The sequence below is a fragment of the Haliaeetus leucocephalus genome, unplaced genomic scaffold, assembly GCF_000737465.1.
Source record: "Haliaeetus leucocephalus isolate CR32 unplaced genomic scaffold, Haliaeetus_leucocephalus-4.0 Scaffold0, whole genome shotgun sequence".
NCBI lineage: Eukaryota > Metazoa > Chordata > Aves > Accipitriformes > Accipitridae > Haliaeetus > Haliaeetus leucocephalus.
The window spans coordinates 26316213-26343842 of record NW_010972436.1 but is presented as its reverse complement, the minus strand read 5'-3'; the positions used below and the strand labels follow the sequence as shown (position 1 = coordinate 26343842).

Genomic DNA, 27630 nt, shown 5'->3' with positions numbered 1-27630 from the left:
CCCTAAAAGACCGGTCGGTGCTCCAGCTAGCTCCCCGCAGTTTTGCAGGTGGGTGACAAGAGAACACATTTATAGAGATAGGTCCAAAATCCCAGGGGGATGCTGGAGAATCTCCTTCCATCCTCTACAAGCCTGGTCCTGCGGGGCAAAAAGGTGCCGGAATTCCCTCGGGAAAGCCCAGGGTGTCTGGGAAGGGAGGTCCAAGACTCTCCGGGGCGGGTTTTAAGGAGGTGGGGATGGGCTGAGCCTCAGCTTTTGGCAGCTTCACAACAGGCAGAGAGAGCAGGGAAGACCCGGCGGCTGCTGCGGAGGATGATAAGTTTGTGCTGGCTGCTGCTCCCGCTGGTGAGTAGCCCGGTGGTCCTTCGGGGGGGGTGTGGGGGACATCGCACATCTGGCTCTGTTGACCACAGCTGGATGGCTCTGCAGCTGCCCCGCAGGATCCGGGGGAGGATGTCAGCAAAGGTAAGGTAACTTTTCTCATAAGAGGGAGTAGATAAAAAGAAAGAAAAATCAGGAAAGGATTAAAGAAAAGAGGATGGGGATGTAGGAGGGGAGGAAGGCAAAAAATATTACTGAGTTAGAGGTTTGACCTGGCTCTTTGCTTTAAAATTTTCCAGCCCTAAGATGCTATTAATAAATGTCTTGTCATTTCCACTCATTAGAATTACAGTTTCCAAAGGACAGAAAAGCATCCCCAAAGCTGAGTAACTGTAGCATGGCTTTAGGGAGACAGAAGGGGGTGGCTTGCTGTCCCAGTTGTCCTGATAAAGGCAACTTTGCTGAAGAAAGAGCATAACTAAAAAGGAATACTTCCTCCTGATGGATTTGGGACATTCACCTCTTTGAGAGGGCACTGATGTTTATACTGCTGAAGGTATCTACTTGTAATATCACCAAGCAGGAGCACAAACGGTCTTATGGCTGCTATGCACTGGAGGCAGCAGGTGAGACTGTAACATTAAACATCAGGGAAGACGTGTGAGCACAGAGACACAGTTCAAGCACATATATCCCTCTCTAAGCCCTATGCTCTACTGCTGGCATTGCCTGGGCTGGTTAGCAAAAGGTAGTGTAAATACAAGTACAGTCATAGATCCTTTTCCCCCTCAGTCTTCAGCCTCAGAGAAGTGTTTGGAAACCTTCCTATGGGTGCGATTCCCAGGGACCCATTAATTCTAACTTTAGCCATTTCACAGTTAAATGTTTAGTGTAGGCTGGGATTTAGACTCCCACTGTAGTCAAGGGGGAGACAGTCACCTTGCTGGGAGGCATTTCATCTTGTCCTGAGAAAGACAGACGGAGTGAATATTCCTCTGCTGATAATAGTGAGAGCCTAGGTGGGTACAGACTGGTCTTGAAAACCTTCAGTTTTAAAAAGTGAAAGATGGGATGTAGATTTTCACACCTCACATCCTCTGGAACTAATTTTTACCTCTGTATTTACACAGCTTTATGTACAAGTGATAGAACATAGATCCTTGCTATTAGTTATATATAGTTTTTTATATATATAGCTATATATGTAGTGTTAACTTAACTTGCATATAGTTATTACACATGTGTAATACCCTTTTTTCAGGGAAAACTAGTCAGCCTGAAGTGTTACACTGCTACAGGTACAGTGACTTTGGCATCTGGACTAGCCTTTTTACACATAATAGAGGCACAACTTGTTCCTGCAGTTGTCAGCAGATTGCAGCTAACCTGAAGCGGTATCATGCACATCTGTGGGCTGCCATGCATCACTTTAATGTCTTAGCATATTGCAGCAGACTTTGCCCATAATAAAAGAAATTCTACAAACTGCATGATCTAGGTAGCTTTTGGCCCCAAACTATTGCTCATCCATAAACTCCAATTCGTGTCTGGTAAGAGTCAGTGCTCTAAATGTCAGTGGTTTTCATGTCTCAAACTAGGTCTCACGGGAAGCTTTGCACCCTCTGTTAGACATTCAGGGAAGGCCAGACACCCATAGGATGTATTGAGTAAATGGTCCTTTCACATTTCAAAGGATCATGTCATAGTTCTTGTGTGGATTCTGCAAATAATTCATTATTCAGATATGAAAATAAACCAGAAGGGTAATCCTGAAAACTTCCTCTGTGAAACTGGGTAGTTTTACCTCCTGTCAGCTCCACGGGGAACTGTGTGTTGCAGGATATACTTTGTGCTTTGAAAAATAGAGTCCTTGACATTAAAAATTACCATTTGCTTGTAAGAGACAAGGAACAGAGCAGTGGGTGCTGAAATGCATAAAACCTACTTTTCCTGTCTTAAAGGGTTTAGCATCTCGGGAAACAGGACGGGGAACAGAAAAGCCTCTGCATTCACTGTCCTTCCTGCTGAGCTAAACTGCCTTCTTCTTCAAACATGTAACACCTTTTCACATTTCTGGGGAAGGGGTTCAGTCTGATCTGATGAATGGAGGTGAGAATGGAAACATAGATGGGTTATCGTTGAGCTGTACATTTGCTTTAGCAAAGCCTTTCTTGTGGTAATAGGCATATGGATCCAAATCTGGGGAAAGACGCTGATCTCCCAATAAAACAGAGCTGGGTGCCTAAATTTCTGATATAGCTACTATTGCCTAATTTGTGTTGGAGGAACATGCTTCTTCTAGGGATTCGGTCCCTGCAGGACTTAAATTCCCCTCCATAGGGAACTGGAGGTGTAGAAGCGTCAGTCTGTTTAGGCATTTCGTTAGCCTGGAGGGAGTTAAGGGAGGGAGACAGGCTGCTGTACGGTGAGTCACTGTCCTCAAACAGGCGTCTGCGCCAGGTAGGAGTAATCCTCCCCTGGAACTGCTTGTCTGCCTTCACGCATCATTAAAGAAGGCTTGATAGGGGAGTTTAGAGCAATCATCTAAAATTATCTATCTAAAATTAGGAATCTCGTCTAAAGCTACTCATTTAGCCTTCTTCAATACTGCTGGCAAGAGGTGGAAACACTCCAAGAACAGCGGCTATGGCTTCAGTTGAGTGAACTTGCTGATGGACTTTGACATCTAGGTTTCAGTTCTTTGGCATTAGGTGACATGAGCCCCACCTTTAGGCAAACATACTACACATGCAGAAAGGGAGAGATTTCTCTTTAATTTGGAGGAATACTTGCAATAGCAGAAAACAAGGATCCTCAGTTATTAGTGTTCTGTTATTCTTTAAGTGTTATAATTAAATGCTCTACCAAATTTAGCATAGAGCTAATAAATTCATTTTCATTTTTCTCAAGATAATACTAATCACATAAAGTTTATAAACAAAATAAATTAGTATGGCTGTATTGTCACATACAGAAGACCTATGAATAAATACATATAATGATATACATGGATAGCTATGTATAGCAAGTACTGTTCTCTATAAGGCTATGCAGTTAAATACAGTCAGATAAATACAATCTGATACATGGAGGAGCATTCAAGCATTACTCCAATGTCTTAAAAATAATCTTGAAAAGATATTCCTCTAAATGACTGTAAGGCAATCAGTGTCTCAGTTTCTCTTGTTCCATAGGTAATTGAGTTAGAAAGAGAAAACAAACACTGTAAATGTCCTCTAGGTAGTCATTTTCAGCCCAAAAGACTCCTGAAATAATCTATTTAACTGGCTGAAGAGCAAGATTGGAAATAGGTCTTTACCTTTGGGGTTGAAAGCTTCTGGGATCAAGACTGTGTCAGAGCTTGCAAGCTGAGGGCAGGACTTTCCACAATAAATAAATATGTTGCAGGTGACTGCAGTCATGTCACTGCTGTGCTGACCTCATGCTTTAGGGTCAGTCAAAATCAAGAGTGGTAAACATGGCTTGGATATGGTAAAAACAAACTGGACGCCCATCTATTTTCACAAGCGTATCTGAGCGGGGGACTTTTTTGTTGCATAAGAAATCCATGGTTATTTTTTATAGTTTCTTGTAGTTTTCTGGCAGAGCATAATACTACATATATTACATTATAAATATCCCAGAATTACTCATAGGGCATAGTGGATAGGCAGATCCTTACTGCAGTGATTGTGAATGTAGCTGTGCTGAAATGGCCAGGAGCTTATGGAACTCGAAGCTGGTCCCAGGTCCCTTCAAAGCAGATGTGAAAATTGGCTCTGACTCCAGTGACCTGGGCTTCCCAGTCTCAGAGCTTTCTAATTAGCACTTGGCTTTTTGAGAAAGGAGTTACGCAGATAGAAGAAGACAGGCCTTATGGAAGATTTTGATGAGATATGTTCATCCGAGAAGATTATGAAAAAGGCTGAGGTTTTCTTTGTCTCCTTCAGTTATTCAACCTGTGTTCAACATTTTTCATGAGCCTCCTTTCATCCTATAAGCCTTTCCTGCTCATCAAAATTTCAGCTGAAAAAAATGTGTGCATTTCAGAGCACATGCTGGTTCTCTGCACTGTGTCTTTGGCATCACTGGCCAACTTTCAGGACTGACTGAACTCCTCATTCCACAGTTAAAAATAGGAAAAGGATGCAGGAGTTTTGAATGTCTTTGAGGTGCCTTTCTGTATCCTAAAATACCATGTGAATTTTAATCCTCCAAGCTGGGAGTCAGTGTGTGACATGAATGGCAGACAACTCCAGTTTTGTATAAGGGAGAGCTAAAACATTCAGGCATCAGAGTCATATCAGAAAAACTGAACAGGGGAAACACAGACAGGGAGAACAGGGAGTACAGAGATGATTTCAGAGCAGATCTGAGATGAGATGAGATCTGAGACACGAATGCAAGCTGTAGACACAGAGGCAAAAAGAATAGTGATGAATATGCTTAGTAAATGATTTATGCACTTGATGTAAAAACTATTCATAAGGTTTTAGGATTGCACAGCATTGGAAACTAAACTGCATTACTGGAAAGACCCTTAAAGTTCTTGAAACCTTCCCATCTTGCCAGCGAATTCAGCCACTTCTTCGATTTTTGATTAATTTTCAAAAAGACTAAGTGTTACCAATTTACTTCTGGCTCTTTGATCCCATTGAATTGCTTTTTCAAAAGTGACTAATATATTAGGTGCCCAGCTTTGAAGCATTTCCCTTGTTTTCAGAGAGAATAGAAAATGTCCTTACTTTTCGCCAAGTGTGCTAATGGACTTCGTAATGAGTGAAGATCTGTCTTTTATGTGCCATCTAAATTACAGTTTTTCTACCACCACAACAGCCCAGGGGCACCATCTTTGGATAGGTTCTCAGAAAAGATTGCTTTTAACTAAGTTGCACCAAGTATAGCATGAGGATCTTGCTAGAAAGACTCTCTTCCCAGTGCTTGCCAAGTCTGATGTTGTACAGTGTGAGCAAATCAAACCCTAAAGTGCCATTAGCCTGAAATTTCTGTTCAGATTTTGGCAAATAAGTAAACTATCATGTAACAGAGGAAATAATAGAATACAATGCTGTACTTGCTATCAGTGAGAATACCACTTAAGGTTTCAATGCAGTAACCTTACAGATGTTAAGAGAAGGAAATCTAAAAGTAAGCACAAGCCCAAAATCTGGCTCTCTAAACTGTCTCAGGTTTTTAGCATGTCTGTGCCTGTTATAGATTAACTTTTTGATGTTCACTACGTGATTGCTTAGTTCCAGGAAAGATTTTTTCAGTGGTCAGGACTTTACACCCCTGTGAATTTTGGCTGGTCACTAATGTTCAAGCCGGCAGAAAGATCTTTGTGTTACAATGCTCAGCAATGCAAAGCTCCATTCCTTGAGTGCTGCCTACAACCCTGCATGAAACCTCTAAGTTTTCTGTATAAGCCTTGGGATGAAGGCACCCCACTGTAATTTTCAGTAAGATACATGCCAGGTTACTGTCTAGCTACTAGAAAATGTTGATCTAAGAAGTAGGATTTTAAATCAGCCTCTGACATTTATTACTGTGGCAGGGAAGACTGCCAGACTGGACATCCCTGCCTCAGAAATCTCTGCTTTGTTTTGATTCCTAAATTATCCTTTTCTAAGGTGAACAGGAGCTACTCTTTTCCTACAAGAGCTCAGTTGTTACAGCAGATGCCTCCCAAATTGCAATACTATGTCCCTGCAAAAATGCAGACCCCCTGTTCTCTAGAAAGCCCCATCACCTTACCATTGTAGGCAGATTACACCACCAATATGCACTTTTCTCTCAAGGCATTGTGAGACTAATAACAAAAAATAAGTAAGCCATAGCAAACAAATCACAAGTAATGTTCTGCCCAGAAGGCTTTTCTTTAACTGTAAAATGGTTTAATGTCTGTCTTTTTCTTAAAGCCTGAAGAAAACCAAGAAATTGAAGCATCATCACTGTTCTCAATTTGTTGTGTACGAGTCTTTTTTTTTTTTTTTTGGTAGCAGTGGGATTACTTCCAGTAAGGCTACATGATTGCACGTTAACACCACCAGCCTCATTTTTGTTTCTTATGGGATAGTCTGTAGGTTACACGTGCGATTGCACTTGATGCTGATTTTCAAACACTGAAGTGTCAGTAATATTTAACCTATGTACTGGCCTATAATAAAACCTCTGGGCTCTGGTGGCTATAGCCACCCCCACCCCAAATCCAATTAACGCAGAAGCAAACAAAATGTGAACATGCTGATTAATTGCTTACCAATCAGCGGTAGTGGGATTGACTACAATCTCACCATTGGTAAGTACCACCAGCGCTTGGTCAGGATTTCTAGAAGAAATTGTAAAACCGTGTTTTCTGGTGATTAATCACTGCTTTCAGAGGCAGGAGTCTGGACTACATGGACTAGGGATCTGATCTGTTATAGCAATTCCTCTGTTGTGTGTAAAACCAATGCAGTACAACTTCCCTATGGGGAGGGTATGGGCTTCCCCAGCCACTGTCAAGGAATAGCGCTCTACTGATTTCAGTACAATTCTGCTGATTTATGGGGACTGAAGGGCTGGTTCAGTGCGTGTAGATTTACCGAAGGAGAGAAAAAAGGACACGCAGCCTACTTCGAGCAGCAGACAGCCTGGCACACGTATTCAATATTTGATGTACTATTTGGGAGAGCTCAGCTGCTTAGTCCCTCATTTATGGTCCACCTGCATCGGCTGCATGTGTTGCTTAAGTTGACTTTTGGAGAAAAATAATCCTTCCTCCTCTGAAACTTTTCACAACTAATTATGTGTCTGTTTCTACCATTGCCAGGACCTCTGGCAAGAGATGGGAGTTAAATTAATCCATCTCTCCCAAGTGCTTGTTTCTCAAAGGCATTTCAAATCTCCTTTCATGGTTTTGAGTTCGTTTTGGGTTATGACTGGCTGTTGCTTTCAAGACTTTTACCAGAGGACTCAGTATAGATGGTAAGTTGTATAGCATCATGTCAAGTTGTCATGGCTTCTAAACGTCAAGCCTAAGAATATTCCAAATACAAAGTTTCTCAGGAGTAACAGAGTCCAGAAATTCCAGAAAGTAAAGAAATGACTTCTCTCCTGTCTAGCTGAACCCATCTTTATAAACTGAAATAGTGAGAGATTTATATAGCAATCATTTTGTTACTACTACTGAAAAAATTAATTTGTTATATAGGCCGAATGGAAAGAGAAATGTATGTTAAAATACAAAGCGATGAGAAGGGATCTTATTAATATCTGAAAAATTTCATTTCAGAATTGTGTTACTATAGTTCAACAGCAAGAAGTACTATTTTAAGAGTCACTCATGCTGATTTATAAAATGTATTTTGAATTACCCACTAGAGGACTATAATGCATGAAAAAAGCCATGTCTTAATTTTCTTTTTGAACAGTGTCCTTAATCCTCTTTCTGTTTTAATATTAGGATGTATGAACCATCTGTAGGGCTTTATAATTAAAAGCAGACTGTCTATGCTACTTTAAAACCCAAATGTAGGCAGAATTTTTAAAGGTTTTTAAAGATAAAGTTGTGTTCTTTTTTTCTCCCTAGGCAGATGTTATTGCTAAGATGCAATAGCCTACATGACTTGCAGTAAAGTTTCTGTGGAGGCTAAAAGAAGTCCTGGTTGCATTGCTCACTGAATACATTCTGAAAGCCAATAAATCAACTTCCTGAGACTGAAAAGGCAATACAGCAGTGATGTTTTTATCTGTACTGTGTTGTCAAAGTCCCTAGAGGTTTCAAATGGCCTACAGTCTTCCTCAGAAATGTCTCAGAAAGCCTTCAATTCATCATTTCCATTAAAATCACTACCCCCTGAGCCCCTGGCTTTGTCTTGAATAGCAAGGCTTGCAAAGGAGCAAACCCTCTGAGCTCTTCCATTTAAGTTTCCCTATGTCGTGAACATCCCAATATCCCAAAGGAGGCTTTGGTGCAGTATTCAGTTGTCTGAATACAGTTCAGTTGCTTTCTAGACTCTCTTGACTTTATTGAATCTGGGTTTAATTCAGTTACCTAAACATGGGTGTGTAGAAATATTTGAGGCATCAGGCAATGGATTTGAGATTTCCACATGGGGCTGGCAAAATTAATGCAGAATATAGACAAGAGGGCTGAGATACCCTATAGCATCCCAAACAGCACTAATCATTCCTGGGGGAGTGAGACATCCTTTACATTTCCATGGACTGCAAAAGAAGCTCAGATAACAAGATCACATGTAGACTCTGACATTGTATGTTCTTTCTCAGAATTTAATTTCCTTTCCAGAGGCAATAATTTTGGGATTTTCTAGGGTATTAAGAACATCTTCACAATCACAGCAGATTTGATGCAGGACTACAGGGGACGTGAAACTTTCTGGAGTGGAAGCTGGAGGCCAAGCAAAATTCTCATTTCTTCATCTGGTAAAATGGAAACAATGACTCTGTCCAAGGCATGTGTAGCATCCTCAGATAATAAGCTGATAAAATTTTGTAATCACTCAGATTAAACTATGGCCAAGATTACTATTTTTCTATTTTCTCTAAATTCTTGGACTTCAGTATTTCTTATTTAAGGCCCAGTGGACATAAAACTTCTGCTCCTATTTTTTGCTTCTGTTTTTATTATACCAACTGCCTTCAGAATGGAAGAGCATACACCATCCTCTCTCAGTAGAGTGATTACTATGACACTATAATCTCAAGGTTTCAAAGAAGACCAGGAGCCCATTCTATTAGTATCAGCATCTAAGCAGAGTATGAATAGTAATTAAGACTTTATTGTCACACTTAGGGCTGATTCCTCCAATAAAGAAAACTTGGTTCTTTGGAGTGCCCAAGTATCAAAATAGGAATATTTTGCCAATAGGTAGTTCTGAACACCCAAAATAATTAACTAAAAAAACCCCAAAACAACCCAACATGTATATTTAAAGAAATTGATTTATTGTTATTTGTTTTACAGGGAAGAAATATGTATATGGTCAGACTGCATGTATGTTTGGGGGACTCAGTGTGAATATTTCCGTAGGTGATGGATTCATCCAATTTTGGCCGCCTGGAAAAGAGGTTGAGATCCAAAGAATGGGAAAAACATTTAAGTTTTGTGAAAAACATAGATGTAAAGGAGAGGTGGTATAAATGTCCAGATTGAAGAGGTGCTACATGAGCTTGACCATTATGATACACTGAAGAATCCATATGAGTATGCATATCCAGATGCATATACAAATTGATAAATGTATGAGATCACAGCCTCCTTCTGCCATTTACATGTCCCATTTGCAGAAAAATCTTCAGCTGGAGTTTTCACATTCTTAGATCTCAAAGTATGAGCCACGAGGTACAAACTGGAAAGAAACCTGGCTCTTCTCCATTCCGATAATCACAGAACTTCTTGTTTTGTTTTGTCTTTCTCTTACTGAGGTTGTGGGAATCCATCCAGAATGCAAGATATTCCAGCACGTGCTCAAAGAGGAGGCTCTCTGCTTAGAAATGAATGAATCTGTTTCACCTGATCTAAAAGGTAATGGTCCTGATCGTCAAGCTCTGATATGAATGTCCCTTGTATATCACTTCAGGGGCACAATATCAAGATACCATTTGTTCTCCTCAATCAAGATATGATTCCTATTTTATTTGGTTTCTTAATAGTTTGAAATGTTTCTTCTATAGGCTGGGACTTTACCTCATCTCATTTTAGACATCTTTAAAAGCTCAATGTCTAAGTCAGGATTTGTCTTCTTAGATTCCCTTAAAGTAAATGGAGGAAGATGGATATCCCTAGAGCATGTTTCATTGCATCTGGTTTAGATGCTTACTTTAGAATGAGATCCATCATTCTCTGGAATAGTATTTCTCTTTACTAACTACAGAATGAGACTAAGATGATCAGTTCAGACCCTGAGAAGTTTAGATGCTCAGTTAGGGCAAGAAAACCCTACTTGGAATGTCTTACATTCCGAAAGTATTTGGTGTTATATCCAAAACTCCAGAGAAGCTTACACAGAAGACACTGAAATGCATGCTGAAATGATATTGTGTTGGGAATCATTCCAATCTGGTGAAAATGTTTTTTGCAAAACAAACAAAAACAAAAGAAAAAATTAAACCAAACTTCTTCAAAATATTCTATTTTTACATTTTTGGAAGTTCTTTGTTTCTTTGAAAAAATTTATTGTGGTGGTGTTTTGAAATCTATTACAAGCTCAAATACAAATTTTGAAAGCTAAAATGAACATTTCAGAGAGCCTGTAAAATATTTGCAAAATGCTGTGTAGGGGGTTCTCTTTGCTGGGGTTTTGGCATTGTAGAGACATGTTTTGAATTGATTCAAAGTGAAATTTCAAAATGTTCAAACTCTTTCAAAAGTTCAGTTGTATTTTTTCTGGCCAACTTTGCTTAGAAAAGTCTGAATCCACCTCAGTAGGATTTTTCAGATACATGAATTATCAGATGTTCATTTTTTACAATGCACTTAGTACGAATAAAAGTATTGCAACCACCTGGAATTCTGCCTTTAGCAGCCTATTGAAATTCAGAGACTAACCCCCAGGATTCTTCCGTTATCATAATCTTTATTTTTCTGCAGAATTTCCAGTCACTCTAATGTCTGATATCCTTCTTGTACTTGCCTACTCTATTTTAGTGGTATTTCCCCGCACCTTTAATCAAGTCCAGAATACTTCCTGGACACATTTTGCACTTGGAACACCCAGTAACCCGCCCAAAAAATGTTCTGGCAAAAATCAGGCGTTTTCGATAATGTTTTATTACATGCATTACATTATGATATTCCAAGTATTTTTCTCTTTACCAGAAAAATAATTACATGATTTTGGAATCCTCATTGTAGCAAACAGTACTCAAAAAAATAAAAATCCCTGAAATTTCTGTTAAACTATTTAAAAATCTTCAACTTTGTCAACTCTGATCTTCTCAAAGCTCTCCTTTCCACCTTTCATTCTCTAGAGATGGAAAGATTTTAATGAAGATGTGTTCTGGTCTTTATAGCCTTTCTCAATATATTTTAAAATGAAACATTAGATCTAGAAAAAGAATTCATGCCCAATATTTTAACTAGGATATTTTAAAACTAGACTTGCATTTCAGTTTTCAGGAACTGAATGAGACAAACTGAAGGGTCACAATTTGTAGAGAGTTACTTCTCAGTAGTCACAGAGAATCTGTGCTGGAAGTAGTCTATATTGCAGACTTTTTAATCTAAAGTAGTTCCACATTATTCTTGTTGCACAGAGCAGTGTCTAACAAGTATCATCAGTAGAGTCCAGGGTGCTATTCCTCTCATCTTGAAGTTGTTATTTAAAATAGGTCAACTGAATCAAGCTCTAAAAATAATTATTTTTTCTCCATTGTTGAAAAAAAAAAAAAAAGACCTGAGGGTCACTGAAAAAGACAAGTATCTGTGATGTCAACATTACTTGATAAAATTCCTATTTCAGTTGTTTTTATGGAGTCACAGGTGACTTGGACAATCACTAGTCTCTTGAAAATCTTGGCGTGTAAAATGCTTTTTCTGCCTCTGCACTCAGCGCTTGCTTTGATATAAACTGTAGAAGTCACTGGAAATGAAGCCAGATCTAGGACTTACAACATACAGGTTCCACTCCTACATAAAGCCACCTGATTCTCATTTTTAACCCCACATTGCCAAATATGACAGATTTTTACACCCAGCTCCTCAAAGGTGTTATAGTCACTCTAAGAGGGACCCTTAAAGTCCCTAAGTCTAAGCGTGTGGGCCGCTGCATGTCTAAGTGGGACTCATATTACCTGACTTTATTAGTTTGAAAATTAGCAGCCTAATTTAGGCTGTAATCATCAGAGAAACCTAGGTATTTGCATTGAGTGATTCATCCTGTCCTCAGAAAGGAGCCACCAATATACGGGATGAATCATGCGCTGGAAGTCCCTGTCTATTTGTACTGATTACAGAGGGGACACAGCTAAGATTAGCTAACTTATCTTAGACAGAATTAGAACTTACCAATCAAGGCTTCTCTTTTCCCATCTGGCAAACTGGGGATACCAGGAACTTCGTCCTCCCAAGGGTGATGTGCGCGTAATGCTGTGGGAGATTCTCAGGACTATCCTTTTGAAGCCGGAGAGTAACTTTGCTCAGCTACAGGCAAGTAATATTGCTTCCACATTTCAGCTTTTGACAATTTTAGGTTTGCCTTGTCATCAGTCACAGAGGAAACAGAAGAGAATCAGTGAAAGAAAATAACACCTCCCAAATGAAACCCATGCACTGCCTTATATCCACCTTACGACTACCTAGAGATTGGTTTCGGTTACAGCGTGGTGGTTTTTTTACTGGTTCAGGCATCTTTATATGCTGATAATTTTTCTGTGCTGCACCCACACCTACTTGCTAACAAACACTGCTTGACCACAGCCTGAGTCTCAGTGTGGTGCATCCTTGACGAAGCTGTGATTAACTATAACTTCTGAGAACCTTTTCTAGCTAGTAACGTGCCCTCTGTCCTCAGCTAGCAATCTCCGGTTTAGAGAACCCCGTGAATGCCAACCAGTCAGACCTACTCCTGATGCTGGTTATTTTATATGATGCTGGGAGATGTTCTTCTACTTTTGGAGGAATCTAATCCCTGTTGAAGTCCGTTGTAAAAATGCCATTGATTGCCTAAGAACAGGACTTCAGTCTTTAAGCATGGAATCAAGAGACTAAGGCTGAATTTTTAAGTCTGATGTTTTTCAGTTAGACTGTGAAACCCGTAATGAGAAATCTCAAGTGCTAATAATTATTCAATGTTTTTATTTTGCTGACTTTTGTTTTGTCAACAGAAAGAGCTCCGGCTGATTTGACTTTCAGATTGTGTCTGCTTGAATTTCAGGTACATTCTGTCATGAGATAAAGTGGGGGAAGGTCAAACTGGAATGCCAAGTGCTTATGTGAGCAAGGATGCATTCGAAGAGAAGAGGAAAACAATACAATCCTTCACTTGCAGACCTGTCGCTTCATTTGCATGTCCTGTTGTAGCTCTTCTTGCATATGAATTAGTGGGAAAGCCACTGACAACCTCATTATGGAAGATCAACTGTGTGATGTTCTCTGTGTGTTTCATTATTTAGAGGCACTTTTTTTTCAGGATGCACCAGGGATTGGGATGGTCTAACCTGCTGGCCCAGAGCCACTTTTGGGGAAGTGGTTAAAGTTCCTTGTCCAAGATTTTTTGAAGAAATCACCAAAATCCATGGCAAGACTTTTTTCCTATTCTTTTTTGTCCCTACATATTTTTTTAAATGCATTCTAATAGTTATAGATTCAGTAATTTCCTTATTTTCCTGATTTACAGTACTAACTTATGTCAGTCGACATACAGTAATTATCCAGATACAGATCTTGGCTTATGATCAATATTTGGCACTCTTTTGGTTTGTGTTATGCTGTACTGAATTGTCTAGTCTCTTTGGTGGTCTAAAAATTATGGGTAATTGCACTACGTTGCTGAGGTTATAAAGGAATATAAGTATGTCACAGAGTCACTGATTTATAAAGTCATAGAATAATTTAGAAAGGACTGCCTGAGGTCATCTAGTCCAATCCTCCAGTCAGAGCAGGACCGTGTTCAAATATTGTAACTAACTTCAAACCCAGATCGGATGGCTCGGGGCTTTGTCCATAAGCAAAAATTATGTTGTAAATGCAGGATAGGCTGCATAATTTGATTTCCTCTGTGTAAGGATTGAATTTGCAGAATGAATTTCCTATATGAAATGTAGAAGTTCCACTGCATCTTGAAATGAATAGGAACATTTGTCTCAACTTTTCAAATGATATAGAGAATAATATAACTGTATAGGTAATCTTGCTGAACATGACTAGACCTGTAAGTACCGAACTTAAGAATCAAAGTAGGAATAAAAATTCGTTGTTGCTCATCAAAACTTAAAGAACCGTGCGTGTCCGTCCCCCCCGCTAATTCATTCTCTGATATATTTTACCATTAAAGGCTTCCTTCAGAGAAACTGTACACAGGAGGGATATTGGTCAGAACCATTCCCACCATACACCACTGCCTGTGGATTTGATGAAGGTTCCAGTAAAGGGCCTGAGGATCAGGTGAGTTTTTATTTCCCGCTTGTGGACATCTCCGGAGCACCCTTTTTGGTGGGCTGAGTAGTTGGATGCTCCCACACATCTAAGCCCTGCCAGAATCCAGTAATTACCTGTCTTCAGTGCTAACCTCAAAGCTTTTAGGTATATTTAGAGCCTGTTTAACAAACCAGGCTTAATATAAAGCAAGGAAGTAGCAGGTAGCACTTTCCTCTCCATCCAATTGTCTCCTCTTGGTGTTAATGAGTAGACTCACAATTGTTCACTTGTCCTGCCTAACAAAGATTTTGGTTCTCTGACAGGTGGTTTGAATCCTCATCATGTACCCATCTCCCAGGGAAGCCCTACCAATCTGTCTGGGGGAAAATTTTTCAGGGAAAATTCCTTTGGATCCCTCTTGGGTTTTTTCCAGATGTTACTGTGTCAGAGAAAAAGATTCCATAACATTATAGCATGGTGGTCAATGCACGTCTTTAGGAGGGAAATCTTGGATGCCATTGAGTACACAGCTTTAAGAGGGAACTCTTGGATGTTAAGTATTTCCACACTTTGCCTTGGGTGTTCAGTGGAGCAGGAAGTGAACTCTATTTTTTTTTATCTGATGATCATCATTGGTACTCAATGAGGCTCCAGCAGCATTTCTTTGCCCCTCACATCTTCATATGATTTAAATTTCCATGTTCCTCATCATCGTACTTGGCCCCAGGATAGGAATGCCTCACACTTCATTGGTGATGGCAGTGCCTCAGTGGTGAGCTTTGTCTCATGGCTGAAGGTTGTTGATTAACAGAGATGTGCTCACTGCCTCTGCCTTTGAGTTCTGACCTTTGCTAAATGGGATAGTTTTAGCAAGGGAGAATAGGGGTGTCTCCATCCCCTCATCTCCAGTCTGTATTGGACGAGGCTCATATATCTTGCACAAATGCAAAATGGGGCACATCACTGGTTCCTCCTATTGTGGTATTTTGATAGAAGCAATGGACTCCCTCCAATCTATGAAAGAGAAGACTAACCCATATAGCTTGTTGTGAGTGTGGAGTCATGACTCAACAGTGGAAAAAGGTCATTTGTCCCAGGCCAAAGCACGACACAGAATGGTGACGAGGGTTGTCGTCAGTAACACTCTGGATGTTATCTGGAGTAAATCATTTGGTTGTCCAGGCAGGCAAGCTCAAGCACAGAAGTACTAGTTCAGGTATCTGAATCTTTAGGAAGTGTAGACACAATTGGCTTCAGCCATTTGGCTCCATGAGCTTAGAAATTGAAGCACAGCTGTAACAGGCAGTATAGATATCTGGAGCTCAATTCCCCACCTGTAAACTAAGAACATTTGTCCTTCTTTACACCGTGGGGAAGCTAGAAAGATAAATGCTTAAAAAAACTTCTGGAAAGATGCTGGAAACCATGCAAACAGTCCAGAAGGGATGTAATGCTCATAAGGTGGCATATATTCTGGAGCACAGTTCTCCAGCCCTGGGGCTGGCTGCCAGGGCACGGCTCTCGCCCACAAAGTTAAAGTCTCTTACTCTCCAGGGTGGCTTTCTCCAAGCTGTTCTTGGCTTGTGTTAAACCAGGCATAATTTGTAGCTGTCCTAGGCTGAAATCAAGCAACGGACTATATTTACATTTTAACATTATGGAAGATTTGAGGGCAGAGCTCATGTCTGTGCTGCGGTTGTGTTTAGTTTGTTATTCCAGTCAAACCCACAAGGTCTATAAAAGGAAGGCAAGGTCAGTAAGCTCTACTGCATTGTAAACATAGGCAAGTAAGTTTGAAGAATCCCACTTACATTCTAAGAGAACCACTCATTCTGTATTTCGTATCTGCACTGAGGACTTATGTTATCTTCTGCATATAGTGTGGGGTTTTTTAGCTACCCTACAAAAATAGATAAAATGCATCAAAATACTTCGTTGTTCAGTTGAAGAACCTATTTTCTAATTTTCACCTGTGTTTTGAAGAGACTGTATAAAAGATTAGGACTACTTTCAGAAACACCAGGACGATTCCTAGGTTGTCAGAGTTGCATGATTTATTTATGGATCTACTTAAAATTGCTAATTGTTTGTCTCAACCCAGAATTGTTGCCTTTTGGATAAAAAGAGTTTGGATCAATTAGAGAACAAAATGTCCATTTGCATTTGCAAGGAGGAAATTTGTCTGGATTCAGAGAATTTAGTTTCTTGGGATTTTAAATAATTAGGTGATCTTGTAGTGAATCAGAATAAAATTTGCATGGATAAAGCAACATAAACGTGCTTCATTTTTCTTAGGACATAGGATGTTTAAATGCAAAACAAACAAATGAACTACAAAGAATTTACTGTGTTACCGTATACAACAACTGAATGAACACTTAGTCCAAAGAATTAAAGACTGTGAGGTTATTTTCTTGGCTTTAGCTTTCTTACCTCCAATATATGATGTGACTCTTTCACAGTGTTTCATTTTCCTCACCTGCAAAATGCAAGTTTTATTTCTCTTTTAGCTATAGCTGTTGATGAAAACCAATACTTATCGAATCTGGCCCAGGTGTAAAGTGACAGATTCACAAATCACCCATCAACAGGTTTCAGTGCCCTAGAGGCTTTATGTACCTATAGGAGAAAATGTAGTTACTTAACAAAGTTAATATTTTCCTGTTGAACATGCTGAAAGGGATGAACATTGCAGATGAGCCTGTGGGCTGTGAAACCTGTCTCGTGTAAGGTTAAGTAGGATTCAAATGAAAATAAGGTGTGTTGCGATCGAGGGAAAAACCTGAAGGAGATCTTAAGCATGCAAAACAGTGCATAGGTGATGGGACTGACTAGTAAGGGAAAATGAATCTTAGTGGAATAAGCACACCAGCATGCATGCTGCATAACCACCAGCATTGGTCTGTGTTCTCTTTTTCTCATAGAAATCATATTACTCTGCATTTTGGCGTGTCTACACTGCTGGCTATGCAGCATCAGTGACTTCACTGATTACAGCTCTAATTGTCTTTGCTGCCTTCAGGTAAAAAAAAAAAAGGTCTTTTTTTCAGGATGTCTTAAGACAGCCTCATCCTAATTCCTCTCAAATCTTCTGTGGTTTTGTTTTGTGGGATTTTTTATTATTATTTTCAAATCCTTCTCAGACATAACACCCTTGATGGCAATGGGTCCTCTATTCATGTTGTAGCACTTCCCTGCAGATGTTAAAATAATCAAGCTGGTTGGGAAGTCTGTCTTAGCCTCTTTAATGACACCATACAGTGAAAATGCTCCAACTTGTTCACTATTAACATAAGATAGCTATTCCTCCAGGGCATAGCAGGACATACTCTGTAGAATCTGAGTATCTTATGCCCATGAACCAGCAGTAATTCTAAACTGTGGAAGACCATTGTTTCCATAATTAGGAGCTATAGAAAGAGATTTAAAGAAATTTAAATGTCACATTTGAAGATGTTGGGTATTAGGAAATGGGTCCTGGTTTTGATTGGTTCCAATGCGCTTAGACAAAAGCCTTAAGCTTACTCTGCGGACAAGAATGCAGAGCGTAGAAGCAGTTTCCTAACTGGAATGGATTGGCAATCTTAAAGGTCATATCACTTCGAGGATCCCAGAACCAAGTAGGGTGTCCAAATCTTGAAGGAGATTCCTTCAGCACAAGGTAAAACTATGGACAGGCAATCTAGGGAAATAGAATCATAGAATCATTTAGGTTGGAAAAGGCCCTTAAGATCATTGAGTCCAACCACAAACCTAACACTGCCAAGTCCACCACTGAACCATGTCCCTAAGCGCCACATCTACACATCTCTTAAATACCTCCAGGGATGGTGACTCCACCACTTCCCTGGGCAGCCTGTTTCAATGCTTCATAACCCTTTCTGTGAATTTTTTTTTCCTAGTTTTCCAATCTAAACCTCCCGTGGGGCAACTTGAAGCCATTTCCTCTTGTCCCACCACTTGTTACTTGGGAGAAGAGACCAGCACCCACCTCACTACACGCTCCTTTCAGGTAGTTGTAGAGAGCGAGAAGGTCTCCCCTCAACCTCCTTTTCTCCAGATTAAACAACCCCAGTTGCCTCAGCCGCTCCTCATGAAACGAATGCAGTCTGGGGTAAGGCAGCTACTTCTCTGGCAGCCATCCCACACGTGACTGACACCCATTCAATACTCTCTTTGGCCAGAAAGGGGCTGAAGAGCCTGTTGCAAACTTGTTCAACAAAAAAATGTTATTTAGAATAATTAAAAGGCATTCTTGTAATACAGCCCCAGAGTCCCAGTGTTACTCTCTGCTTCTGACATCTCCTTTAAATGTGTGGTAATTCAAGGACAATTATACTAGCACTTTTATTAGCTTAAACAAATAAAAACTGCTCTGCTCCCTTATGTCTAGCTCCCTTTCAAATAGTGACAGATCATTTATTTGCTTTGGAAGGTGTCTGCAGTCATGTGTATTCCTGTTTGAGCTTTGATGAGACCATAAGAAATTTCTCTTGAAGAACAATTTTTATTTTCTCTTTTCACGTCAGAAAATTCCACTGTACACGGAATTACATCCATATGCACCTGTTTGTCTCCTTTATCCTGAGAGCAATTGCTGTTTTCACCAAAGATACTGTTTTGTTTGCAGATGAAACTATGGACCACTGCCTACTGTCAACGGTACTAAACTTCCCCTCTCTCTTATCTTTGATTTAACATTTAATTCTTTACCGGAAGAGAATATGGAGATTTCTTAATCCCACTTCTCTTTATTTTGCTAGAACTGAAATCTCTTAAAATAAACAATCCTACACAAACCCAAAGACCAAGTGCTATGGCTACATTCAGCTTTGATATATAAGATACAGGTCTGTTGATGCTAAGGAAGCTGTAGCAATTTCTATCAGTAAAGGATTTCATCTATAAGGGAGGGCCAATGTTTCCCTTTCAAGAAACTGAAGTCAAGTCAGTTGAAATTATGGAATCCCAAACATACTGAAATCTTGTAATAATTTCTTCATTCTTGTGTGGTAACATTGAATTTTGCCTATACTTGTAGAGAAAACAGACCTAATAGTTTTTTCTTCCTCTGCACTTCCAGGTTGCTTGTAAGGCTGCTGTGGCATTCTTCCAGTTCAGTATCTTAGCCAATTTCTTCTGGCTTCTTATAGAAGGGATATACCTGCAAACACTGCTTTTGCTGACCTTTGTTTCGGACAAGCAGTATGTATGGTGGTTCATATTTACTGGCTGGGGTTAGTATTCTTTTCCTCTTTGTGTTAATTTGTATTTCCATTTACTTTCAGAACTAGAAAAAGTATTTGTTCTGAGATAAAGGGTGCCTATCAAAGATGCCACCTTTCTGATGAAGGTTGCCCATTCATCCAGTAGTACTACATCAAAACCATTCCATTACACTATCTTTCTTCTTATCTTATTAGATATTTATACCATTCAAAACTTTGAAGGAGAGGATAGGATGGATTACTAGAAGCACTAAGATATGTCTACTTGAAAGACCGCAGCACTCATCTTCATGATTGGAAGTAATTTCATGCAACTACAGTAATTTAGAAGTTAGCCATCTAATCTAAACTATCTCTCCAGGTTTCTCCTGCAGTCAGTAGAGTGAGGTATGCATGAAGTGGTGATTAATCCAGTCCTCAAGAAGATGAGTAACATGGCTGGATAACATCCTGGAAACTTGTTACCTTCCTCCACTGACTAAAGAAGTTTGGATGACTAACTTTAAGTTGACATTTTTCTTTTAGTAAGCAGAATTAGATAGATTAATCTTAAATCATGTGAGTTCAGGCCTAGGAATCAAACAATTATTTATTTTTTTTTTCCAGAGACCTTCTGGCTTTAAGGAATCTTTTGAGTTTTTACAGCAATTAAAATTATCTCTGATTGTCAGAATATGTGCATTTAATAGTTAAAATTTCTTTCACTGCAGAGAATTGTTTATTGTGACTCTCAGATATTGTGGTACCTCACCTTGGCTATTCTAAACTAGAGGCACCCAAACTGAGCAGTTACATTAACATTTTTTACTTTGGAGTGAAATCCAAATTATTCTGAAGTAAATATTAATTTATCCTTCATCTTCAGATTCTCAGACTTTTTTATGTAATTAAATTTAAAAGTCTGAATTTTATAAAGAGGATGTTGATTTGGAGCTATTTCAATTATGATTGCCTGAAACTAGATGCTTAGAGCTTGATTAATCACAGCTAACTTGAGATAACAAAGAAAACACCTCAATTAATAATGTAGTAATCCTCATCTCCTTCTATAATCAATGGAAACTGAGACACATCTCGGAGCAACTCAGATCTTAGGTGATATGGATGTGAATATTTCTCTTCATTAATTAAAACCAGAAATTGAACTGAATATGGTCCCAGCTTAAAGGCCTTGAACAAAGGTCCAAAATTAGGAAGGACAACTGGGCCTTACCTACAGATGTCAAATGATACTTAGAAAGATATTACCTATATTTCTATAGATTTATCAGTGAATATGTCATCTTCTTCAAATTAGAGTCTTTTTTGTGGCAGCTTTGAAAGTCACTTAGTCTTTGGAAATTCAATTCCACAGAAGGAGAGCAAAAGCAATTGCTAGTTTATATGCCTGCTCGAAAGAATAAAAAAGGAAATAACTATTCAGTCATACATGTAGAAGGATAGGCAGTGATAAAGTGAGGCTAGAAATCACCAGTTCCTGGATTTAGCTAAATTTTCGTGGAATGCTTGTCAACTGATAAGTCTAGAGTGATTAGTAGAGACTTCTCAGGACAAAAACATGAACTCTTCCAGATAGTGTACAAAGAGTTGTATGCTGGCCACAATTCACAAGAGAAAAGACCTCTAGCTAAATAAGTGATTCCTCCAGCTTCACAAGTGCTCATAATTCAAATCCAAACCTTCAAGTAATTCTTAGCTGTTATTTTTGAAAACACAGTTTCACAGCATCCCCTATTCTCCTTTGTTTTGATTTCATTCTCCTGCTTTTTTTTTCCCCTGAACTGCAAGTTAATTTCTTTCATAAAGTCATTTAGTTTGTCTGACCCGTCGTTGGACCTTTAATGTATATCCAATCTGCTGCACTATGAACCTTCTTGGAATAAAGTTTCCATGGGACATGGTATTCAAAACAATTATATTGTGTTCCATGTTGATTTGTCCAGGAGCTCCCACTGCTGTGATGTTTGCTTGGGTCCTCACAAGAATCCATCGACAAAATACTGGGTAAGTCAGAGCTTGGATAAGGAAGCCAAGGATGTCCTATTTTGTATTGTATTTTGATTTTCTGGTGGGGAAAAAATAGATCTAAAAAACAGAAAAGAAAAGAAAAAAAAAATTGTTCCAAAGTTGTGCCTCTAATCTTTACACTTCATAAGCAAGTAAGTGAGAAAACAGTTTTAAGTCTTCTGATTTTGGTGTGCATATATGGGGTAATAAAATCTGGAAATATCATAGTAAGTATTGAAATTTCATTTAGTTTTCTAACGCCAAGTCCTTGAAAAAATTATATTTTAAGAAAATCACTGCTGCTGTATAAAATCATCTCTAAATTACTACCCCTAATCTCTTCAAGTAAGTACTTCCCAAACAAACACATTATGTCCTGACAAGTAGTTTCTTCTTTCATTTCTATTCAGTTCTTTGATTCTTTTTTTATTTTAACTTTTTTACTTTTATCTTTTAATATGAAAGCAAGGTAGAAAGCAGATGGTTGTTTACTAAACAAGTAACAAGAGCTCTGAAAAGTTCTCACAGGCTTACAGAGGGGGCTGAAAAGTATCTGAATTTTGGGTGCTCTTCCAGCAAAGTGCCTACCTGCTCAGTTTACTTCTCTGATGTATTTTAGATGTCCACTTTAAGATGAGATTAATTGTGTCCTGCTATATTGCTGTCCTTTGACTGCAAAGAAAATGTAGTTGAATAGATCCAGTGAAGACATCTACACAGTCAGATGAATCTCGTTGCAGATCCTCCATTCATTTGGTTGCTCTTCTAATTTAGATATAAACAAACTATAGTATCAGAACCACTCACCCTTTACCAAATAGCCTAGTAAATGGGAAACCCAAGTTCTTCAGACACAGCTGGGATGAATTCACTTTGCTTGCATTGCAAAGATACACCTTACGCTCAGATATGCTGAGGTAAGCCATCATCTGCAAGCTTTATCGTTATGTAGCCAAATTTCCCGTGTCGCAAAACTGGAAGGGAAAATACAGGAAGAGGGAGCATGATATAACCTAACATGTATGGCACTTGGCTGGAGGGAGTTAAACTGGACTGTTACTGATGTTATTGATACCTGAACAGCCTCAAAACAGGGACCAAAAGCCCATTCTGCTCTCTCCCTTCAAAGGTACCTTTACTAGGGCTTTAGAATTTTCTTGCCTATTTCCACATGACCCCAAAGCCATTACATCTGTGGATGCACAGTAGTTTAGTCTCTGATCTGTAGTCTGTAAAATAGTCATTTTTTTCAAAGGAAGAGCAGGAAAGAAGTCTGAAAATAGAAATGTGCATTTCTTGACTTTGCTGTGATTCTTCAACCCTTGCCTCTTACTGAATAAACTTCCTTTATATTGGGCTGCACAGAAACTTTTAGAGAGGTATCAGGGTACCAGTACTGGCAGGGGCCTTTAAATAGTGACTTAAAACTTAGTGTCTATCACTTTCTTATTCTGTGACAGAAATACTTTCACGTGTTGTGGAAAGCTCACATGGGATAGATAACATGACAGGTTTTGTTTGCTCTTTCAGATGTTGGGATGATGATGAAAATGGAGTGGTGTTATGGATCATCAAAGGCCCCATTCTGCTGACTGTATTAGTATGTTTTTTTCATTTTGTCTTGAGTATCTCTTGAAATATGAAAGCTAAGTTAGTGTCACCTTTCAGTAAGCTGGGAGAAAAGCAATAGCATATGCTAAGGTATTGAATTTCAAATAGCTGGAAATAATTGTATAGTATGTCGTTTTGTTGTTGGTTTTGTTGGTTCCCCCCCACCCCCAAACCACCCTAAATCACAACCTAAAGGGTAAATCCTGTGTTTTCTAGAGTCATGCTAGGACATAATGGAATCATCTTGACACCTGCATTCCACACACCACAGTTGTGTCTGTATCTCTGTAAGATACAGAGATATCTTTCTTCTGAAGAAAGGCAATCCATACTGGCAATATTCTTAGATAATATGAAGCTGGTTTAATAAAAGAAATACATATAGATCATTTTATCTAGTATATTTTTAAAATGAGTTCTTAAGATGTAAACTTAAGACAAAAAAAAATCTCCCTTATGCACTCATTTATTCCAACTAAATTTAGGGAAGAAACAGTGTGTCATTTAGGTCTGTGTCTGTTATAACCCCTGTCATAAACAATGAAGGGAACAGGGGGGGACTATTTAGATCATGTAAGACCTGCTAGGTGCTGACAACAACTACAAGGAGTTAATATCAAACATAAACCGATATTGAGATATGTAGGTTTATATTAATTCAACATAAATTTCAGCTTATCTTTATGTATAGCTATATATGGGTGGGAAAAATGAATACTATTTCTAACGCTATTGATATGATCTGAGAGCAGATCTGCACTAGTTTATAGCAGTGTAATTCCTATGACTGGAGATTTTTAGTTAATTTGGATCAACTGAAGATACAACGTGATTTGCAGTAAGTTTACAGATTTTGTCTTGTCTTTTCAGATTAACTTTATTATATTTATTAATGTGATCAGAATTTTAGTCCATAAATTGAAATCTCAAGAGGGAGGAGGGAGCCATTCAAGCCACTTTGTGTAAGTATTTCTGGCCTCTTGATATAGACCCATTCTAGCTGCTAAACGAAAAGCTTTATGGGCAGTAGCACGAAATGTTCTACTCCTTACTAACACAAAGAGAAATCCCCAGAAGAAATAACAATGTACACTTTCCTTTTAATCCAAAATATCACATCCTTCTTTTTCTTCAGGGAGAGAAAAGTGGGGTGGATATGTTGGGGAAAATAAGAAAGGTAAAATATAAAGTATTACAACTCCAAAAGGACCCAGCTTGAAAGTGTAAACACTAAATGTCAGGTGATTCATCCACTTTTCTCCCAGTCCTTTCCACACAAATGGCCACATAGAGAAAGATGCAGATAATTTCCTTTAAATTCTTAGCAGTAACATGATGCTGATGTTCTGGTAACTGAACCTAGTCCTTCCTGTTTACGATCCCCTTCTCAATCAATAGGGATCTCAACAATGCAGTCAAAGGACTCTAGCGAGCTATTTAACTCATCCTAAGATACGTAGGCATGAATGTTAGTTATGGCACAGGACCTAGCATAAACCTGTGCCCTTCTGGAGCGAGCTGAAGGCCAAGCAGAATAGCCTAGGATAGCACCAGAGGCTCTCGCACCACTGTTTAAGCAACTGAATCAAGTCCTGTGGACAGCAATGATTAGATCTCCACTGACAGTTTTGGAAGTTGAGACGCTTCCATGGGGGATACCGACATGGGATTGAGATCAGTCTCAGGAGAGTGGATGGGAGGACTTAGTTTGGTGCCCTTGTTTTCGCATGTATAGCAAGGAGAAGAAATTTAAATGTCAATCCAGAAAACTTGCGTGCTGATTTATTCATCTTTGTTCACCAGGTGTTGATGGGAGTGATGGAAAGTAATCTTTCCATAACTTCACTGGATATAGTTGCCTCCATTACAGAGCTGTCCTCTATTAAAATTTATTCCAACATACAATCGCTGTCAGTAATTCCATCTTTCTAACAGTGCATTGTTCTTTAATTCTTGGTTTGCCAGGAGACTTGCTAAATCCACGTTACTCTTAATCCCCCTCTTTGGAGTGCACTACATTGTATTTGCGTTTTTCCCAGAAAGCACTGGTCTGGAAGCTCGCCTTTATATTGAGCTGGGCTTGGGTTCTTTTCAGGTAAGCTGGACAAAATGTTTATCAGTCCTAAGAGGTTTGATCTGAAACAGCCTCAGGAGTTTTATATTTTAGGTTGCTTTTTAGAGCAGGTGTTAATAATGTAGCTAAATTCAACGCACACTTTCCATCTTACTCTTTCACAAGCTCTTTCGGTTGTTGGTTCCCTTGTCTTATATTTGAAATCTCACACTACTTTTGAGTTCTGACTCAGACTTCATATTAATAATCACCAAAAAAATACAATATCTACCTTTATTGAATAAGAATGACAGAGAGCCATGAAGACCAGTCTATGGATTAAGGTGAACTGATTGAAACTAATTCAACATATAATAAAGGTGACAATAACAGGAATGAAAAAATAAGGATAATATATAACAACCTGTTCTGCCCTTACCCTTTAGCAGTAGTGAGTCCAACATGTTAATGCTTCTTCGTTTCTTTTATTTTGCTATACCACTGTTCAGAACAATATCTTGGATTTAAGAGGGCCAGGGCCTGGGTATGGTACACATTGTAATATGTAGCTGAGGTCTTTTTCCTTCCCCTTTCCCCTATACCCCAGAACAGCTTGTCCACATTCATATGTGCTGAAAATGATCCCTCTTCTATGCTTACCTCTCAACCATGGCCAGACTCTGGGAAAATACTTGCTGGCCCAAGCCAAAACTGTGTCATGGACCATGCTGACATTTTAACAACCTAGAGAAGCAAAGCCCAGTATTCAGGGCTGTGCTTTGTTCAGTTTACTAATACAGATATAGTCTGGCACTGTCCAGTGTTTGCCTGTGTTAGTACAGTCTGTGAAATGGCTTGGCTCCCATCTGACTAATTCTCCCCCAAACAAAGCCTGACTAGTTCTGGGTGAACATGAACCCAAGACCTTTCCCAGCAGGTTATTGGCTGAACACGGCCATCCTCTCGTGAGTGAAAGAAGAGAGTTTAGCAGTAAAGATGTAAAACAAGAGCAGGTCCTCGCCTTGTTTATCCACTACTGTAAATATAGACTAGAACAAGACAGAAGTCCCTACTACCTTATCTGAGGGAGAACTTGTTTGTAGGATACAGTAAACAGTAAGTTAGTCCTTAGTGTCTCCATACAAGGGCAAAATATACACATAATGTCACCAGTCCATTAAGGAATTTAATCCTATTATGAAAACCCAATAAATAGTGACACATCACATAAATTCCAATGGAACAATAGAAAATATGTATTTTTTGCTGCCTTACTCAAATTTTGAATGAAACCTGGTGTCTTTCTCTGATTCTATGCTTTAAATCCTGATAGTTGTCTTTTTTCTCCCTACCCTCCCTGTCCTAGGGTTTTCTTGTTGCTCTTCTATATTGCTTCTCAAATGCAGAGGTGAGTAGCAAGTACATAAGATTACCAAAACCTTTTAAACTCATGGGCTCCACTTGTTTTTCTTTTTTTTTTTCCTATTTCCAGAACAGAGCTGTGCTTTGATTTGCTCCTGAAAGCATGAAATATTGGTATCTTTTTTTTCCCTTGGTACCTTTGTTGATTTTATTTGTATTCATATAGTTCTGACAGAAGGACACAAAATAAGCTTTGAAGCAATGACCCTTTACAAATGGTTGGTGACTTTCCTGTCAGGGAACATTTTTCCTGCTTTGTGTCTGATAGCTATCATGATGATGTCTCAATAGAAAGCTTGTAGCACTCCTTATTTTCTTTAGGTTTATTTTCTCCTAGTGAGTTTCTTCCCTTTCCTTTTCCCTTTCCCTTTCCCTTTCCCAGGGCATCCTGTACATTTTCAGTAGTTTTGTTCAAACACTTTCTTTCCTTTTTTTGTAACATTGTTAGAATTTGGATAAATTCGCTGTAGTACATTTTAGAGAGTCTATAGTTTTAAAACCTAACTAAATTTGCTTGTACTTTTCCCAAAAGAGCAGAATGAATCAAAATCCATGAGAAAAAGTAAAAACACATCTCATCCTTAGAAAAGTGTGTAGGTTAAATAAGAATGGTGCCTCAGTCTCCCTATTAGCTTAGACTGGACACTTCTCATAGGGATGGCTACATGTAGGTGAAATTAATCCTACCGAAGGATGTATAATGCCTAAAATATGTTTTTTTACTTAGGAAAACAATCTGTAATGACCATTCTAGTGCTGTTCTGAGAGAGTGCCTTCAAGACTACCTGTAAATACAGAATACTCTACTTCCCATCTGCCTTCTGTCTGCATAGACTCCTTGCCAACAGCCTTTAAATAGCTTGCATATTGTATCTCACACCACACAAATCTACTAGGTGTTAAAAAGG

The 27630-nt window shown here is 38.9% G+C and overlaps 1 protein-coding gene across 1 annotated transcript in view; it reads left to right on the top strand.

Moving 5' to 3' along the window:
- Positions 1-280: 280 nt before the first annotated feature.
- LOC104827927 (vasoactive intestinal polypeptide receptor 1-like) overlaps positions 281-27630 on the top strand; it is a 29250-nt gene continuing 1900 nt past the window's right edge. The window contains exons 1-12 of the mRNA XM_010561288.1: positions 281-345; positions 9751-9850; positions 13455-13562; positions 14319-14428; positions 17326-17423; positions 18931-19063; positions 19485-19638; positions 21573-21633; positions 23167-23236; positions 24118-24209; positions 25213-25342; positions 26667-26708. Of these exons, the coding sequence (XP_010559590.1) occupies positions 313-345; positions 9751-9850; positions 13455-13562; positions 14319-14428; positions 17326-17423; positions 18931-19063; positions 19485-19638; positions 21573-21633; positions 23167-23236; positions 24118-24209; positions 25213-25342; positions 26667-26708 (1131 nt within the window). The 5' untranslated portion in view covers positions 281-312. The remainder of the gene's footprint in view (positions 346-9750; positions 9851-13454; positions 13563-14318; positions 14429-17325; positions 17424-18930; positions 19064-19484; positions 19639-21572; positions 21634-23166; positions 23237-24117; positions 24210-25212; positions 25343-26666; positions 26709-27630) is intronic.